This window comes from Hippocampus comes, unplaced genomic scaffold (assembly GCF_001891065.2).
Source record: "Hippocampus comes isolate QL1 unplaced genomic scaffold, H_comes_QL1_v1.1 scaffold172, whole genome shotgun sequence".
Classification (NCBI taxonomy): Eukaryota; Metazoa; Chordata; class Actinopteri; order Syngnathiformes; family Syngnathidae; genus Hippocampus; species Hippocampus comes.
The window spans coordinates 634,247-638,804 of NW_017805072.1; the positions used below are offsets into that span (position 1 = coordinate 634,247).

Sequence of the window (4,558 nt, forward strand, 5' to 3'; positions counted from 1 at the left end):
CCTTATCTCTAAGGGAGAGCCCGGACACCCTGTGGAGAAAACTCATTTCGGCCACTTGTATCCGGGATCTCATTCTTTCGGTCACGACCCATAGCTCGTGACCATAGATGAGGGTCGGAACGTAGATCGACTGGTAAATTGAGAGCTTCGCCCTTTGGCTCAGCTCCTTCTTTACCACGACAGACCGATACACCGTCCGCAAAGTCCGATTTGTCAGCATTTTAACATTTAAAAAAAATGATGTGCCAAGTACCCAAACCATCACCATGCGAACGCAAATAACACAAAGCATACAAGTGGTATGGCATATGGTCAGTAAAAGCATATCGACTTATTTAACATGCTGAACGTTCTTGGTCTTATGCTCTTTTCTGACCTTCTCTATTTCATAGCAATGTTATCACAAAAATAAACCTGTCATGGTTTTTCCTACAGCTTGGTTTTGCAGATCTGAATTTATCAGAGTTTGCCGGCTCAGGAAGCACAACCCGGAGATGTCTGCTTGAGGGTTACGATACCAAAAATACTCGGCAGGATAACTCCATTCTTAAGGTAACGTTGGTACTCCGCGGCTGTCTTGTTGGACTTCAACAGGACAATGGATCATTGATTATGTTTACATGCTGTCAGTTTTCTGATTAAGGTCAAAATGGTGGTTTCTAAAACATTCGGAATCAGCCGTTTACTCAGAATTACTCTCATATACATGGTAATTGTGATCAATTGGAATATCACCATCTAAAACCTGATGCACGGTCAATGCGATGTCACTTTCGCTTCATACTTTCTACTGTGAATAAAAGACATTATATTCATGTCTTGCACCAATACCACGACAGCAATAAAGTCATTGGTTTCCTCCTCGCTCCTAGAGTGTGGTACGTCAGAGTTTCACCTTGTTTGTTTATCTCTGCTTGTATATTTCCGATGGGTTATATAAAGTCATTGGTTTCCTCCTCGCTCCAAGAGTGTGGTACGTCAGAGTTTCACCTTGTTTATTTGTTTATCTCTGCTTGTATATTTCCGATGGGTTACTTCCTGTACTCAAAAGACCATGATTCCTTGCGGATAAAACATGCGCTGAATACAAACTAATGTTCCTTTCAATTGAGGTATTCCGATAAGCATTTATATGACCCAATTGGAGCGAGGCAACATAATAATAATAATAATAATTCATTTTATTTCAAACATGACGATATAGATTGCGAAAATGATAGATACATTTCTTCCGTGTCACTTTTCTCATATCGAGTCAATTGTCATTTGACACCTCCTGCATTATCACCTGTAGCAAATTGTGAGTAATAAAAATGACACAGGAAGCATGATTTGAGTGGCAAAAAACGTTCACTCACCATTCGTATGCCACCCGGTGGCAGACTGAACAATAACACAGAGAAGTGAATCATAATACATGGGCTTTGTCCCAATGTCCACCCTTATTCTCTAACCCCATATTCACTATATACTGTAGTCCCGCACTATATAGTAGCCTACATAGTTCCCCCAGTCTGTTTGGCGATTTCAGACAGCCAGCTGACTATGTGCTCCTCAGCACATATCATGTGACCACTGTACCTGTCATGACGCACAAGCGCTGTAAGATCTCATACAGTTTATTGTGAATTTAAAAAAATATATTTTTTTAACGCTATTTTATTTCCTTTGTAGTACATATTGCTATCCATCCATCCATCCATTTTCTGATCCGCTTTGTCCTCACGAGGGTCACGGGGCGTGCTGGAGCCTATCCCAGCTGTCTTTGGGCAGTAAGCGGGGGACACCCTGAACCATTTGCCAGCCAATCAATCGCAGGGCACATAGAGACGAACAACCACCCACACTCACACTCACACCTCGGGACAATTTAGTGTTCACTCAGCCTGCCACATTGGAATGTGGGTGGAAACCAGAGTAACCGGAGAAAACCCGCACAGGCACGGGGACAACATGCAAACGCCACACAGGAAGGCCGAGCTGGAATCGAACCGGGTACCTCTGCACTGTGAGGTCAACGCGCTAACCACTCACCACCGGGCCACCCTACATATTTCTAATTAAATAAAATGAATTTATTATTCCCGTGGTGTAAAAATTACTGTATGGCTTTGATGTTCGAGCCACATGTGAGCAAACTATCTCTCGCTGGTCACTTCGCGCTGTCATTCACCTTCATCATTTTGTTTTCCTGCTCGCAATACATTGTGGTCTATAGTAACATGTTGAGTGACCTCAAGTGCATTGTGGGTAATTTTGTTTTGTTTTCTCTGGAGATTCGGATACCTTCAAAATAGTGTGACCCCCAAAACAGTGCACTATATTTAAGTATGGACAATCGGACAGCTCTAGTCATCACACATAACAAATGTATGGTGCAAAATTAAATCTGACAGACAATAAAAATTACTAATGAGTTGGGTGAAGGAAAATTACAAATTGTACGACTTAAAATTTCAACCTGTCGCCTTATCGCGAGTGCACATTTTAGTGCTCCAACCGAGTCTTGGCAGTGACGGGGGGAATACTGTACTGCTCTCCAACTCTTGTCTGTCTGTCAGACTGCACGGACTGCACGCACAAGGAAGAAGCCCGTCTGTGACATGCATCATGTTAAATTGTTCCTGTAAAAATCAAATGAAAAAATATAGTGTTGGTGTGCATTTAGATAGCAGCACTCCTGGATGCATTTCTCATTTTATACAGGTCTGTTTAACGTCACTTCAAGATAAAGTGAGCAAAGGAAAATAGTCATAGTGTGTTGTATAATTTCTTTATCAAACAACTGAAAATATATCGCGGTACATCATTATCGTGATACAAAATGGCCTGTAGTTTACTTGGCCTTGCCCAACCAGAATATTGCTAATGTTGGGGTTTTGAAACTGTTATTCACTGCAGTGTCATCTAAACATACTCATATTGTTTTGAAACTGTCACTCTGTCTACATATTTATTTCATGTGTCACCAAGACCTACTTTGGGAGCAAATCATTTGATAGATACTTTGCAAATAGTACATTTGTAGTTATCATGCTCATATCATTTGCCAAATGACTCAATTTTAGCTTGCTTGGGCTGATGCTGCTCTATGTTAGCATAAATCCAAGGCAGTCACTCCTGATAAATGTAATATTTTTGGGGTTTACAGGTTATCATCAGTACTCATCTTATGTCAGGAGATCCCTGTTTTAAAACGTAAGTACATGTCAAGTTCTATTACAAATGTACTCAACTCCGCTTATACCGTCAAATTATTGTGTTGTCAACTCTAACACTTCACATAAATTACAATTTTATTCGAACCTGAGGCAAAAAAGAACCAATTTCAGTCACTATAGAGCTGTAGGAACAGGTCTGTTGAACAAAGAGATGGCAGCATTTTGTGACATTAACCTTGGCAACGTTCAAACCAATGAAGGGGAGAGGAGAGTGTTAATGTCTCTACTCACAGTGGACCTTTAGCTAAGCTAATACAAATTGCTTTTTTGAAACCAAAAGTAACTTAGGTCTATGAATGCCCTTGGCCCCTTCGAGAGCTTCCAGATAATTTAGGTCCCCTTATCTACTTTTAATAGGAATTAGTACTAAAATAGCCAGTAATTTGATTTCAAGCCTTTCTATCTGTATTTCACATAAATGCACTTATTATTTAGTCTCATCTTGATGTTCTTTGACGGCCTAGTTTCTCCCTTTAAGTGAGGTTAAAAATTTAGCAGCACAGACAAACAAATGTGGTTCAACCCGAGGGAAAGTTTTGACCCAGAAGAAAATGAGTAGTCCGTGTGTTTTTGCCAGCAAATGTATTTGTTGTGATGCTTATCTGCTACATACAGTATATTCACTTTTAACCTAGGTCTTTTTCTGTAATTGTTGTTTCTTTCAAATTAATGTCTTTATTATGATACATTTCCTGAGAAGTGAAAAGCTCTGTCATCATCAGGCCACCTTCTACAGCGACAGTGATTGGGATTCAAGGTGATGGAGACAGCCTGCTGGAGGAGAGAAGGGGAGGTGACTCGCAAAAAGCCCCTTCTGGTGAGCCAAATGACTCACACATTGCCCTGTTTAGTCATCCTACTCACTTTTCAAGTTACTCTATTTACATGCACCTTCAACAACAACATTTTAGCCCTTCTATGGAACGTTCTCTTGATTTGTAGCAATTTACTGTTTCCCTATTACACTTAAATCAAGTATGTCATTTAAATTAAATGCTAAAGCTTTGACAAATACCGTATTCACTGATTTAATACGGTATTTGTCAAAGCTTTAGAGCAGGGGTGTCAAAGTCAAATGGATGGAGGGCCAGATAAAAAATTTTGCTGCAAGCCGAGGGCCGGACTGATCGAATGTTTGTTCATTGAAAATTTTAAAAATGACCACATATTGTTTATTGAACCAAATTTAATTGACTGAAAACCTAACAAATACATTCGAATATGGTCAGATAAACAAAGGAACATTTTTTTATGGCTATCTCAGTAAACTTTAATTTTCAACAGGCACAAAAAATTTTCCTTTGTATAAAAATACCCATAACATGAATGAAAGAAGC

The 4,558-nt window shown here is 39.7% G+C and overlaps 1 protein-coding gene across 3 annotated transcripts in view; it reads left to right on the forward strand.

Moving 5' to 3' along the window:
* LOC109512757 (protein FAM102B) overlaps positions 1 to 4,558 on the forward strand; it is a 26,843-nt gene that overhangs the window by 8,712 nt on the left and 13,573 nt on the right. For all 3 annotated transcript variants that reach the window (XM_019864742.1, XM_019864743.1, XM_019864744.1), the window contains exons 4-6: positions 436 to 552; positions 3,152 to 3,198; positions 3,944 to 4,038. In XM_019864742.1, the coding sequence (XP_019720301.1) occupies positions 436 to 552; positions 3,152 to 3,198; positions 3,944 to 4,038 (259 nt within the window). The remainder of the gene's footprint in view (positions 1 to 435; positions 553 to 3,151; positions 3,199 to 3,943; positions 4,039 to 4,558) is intronic.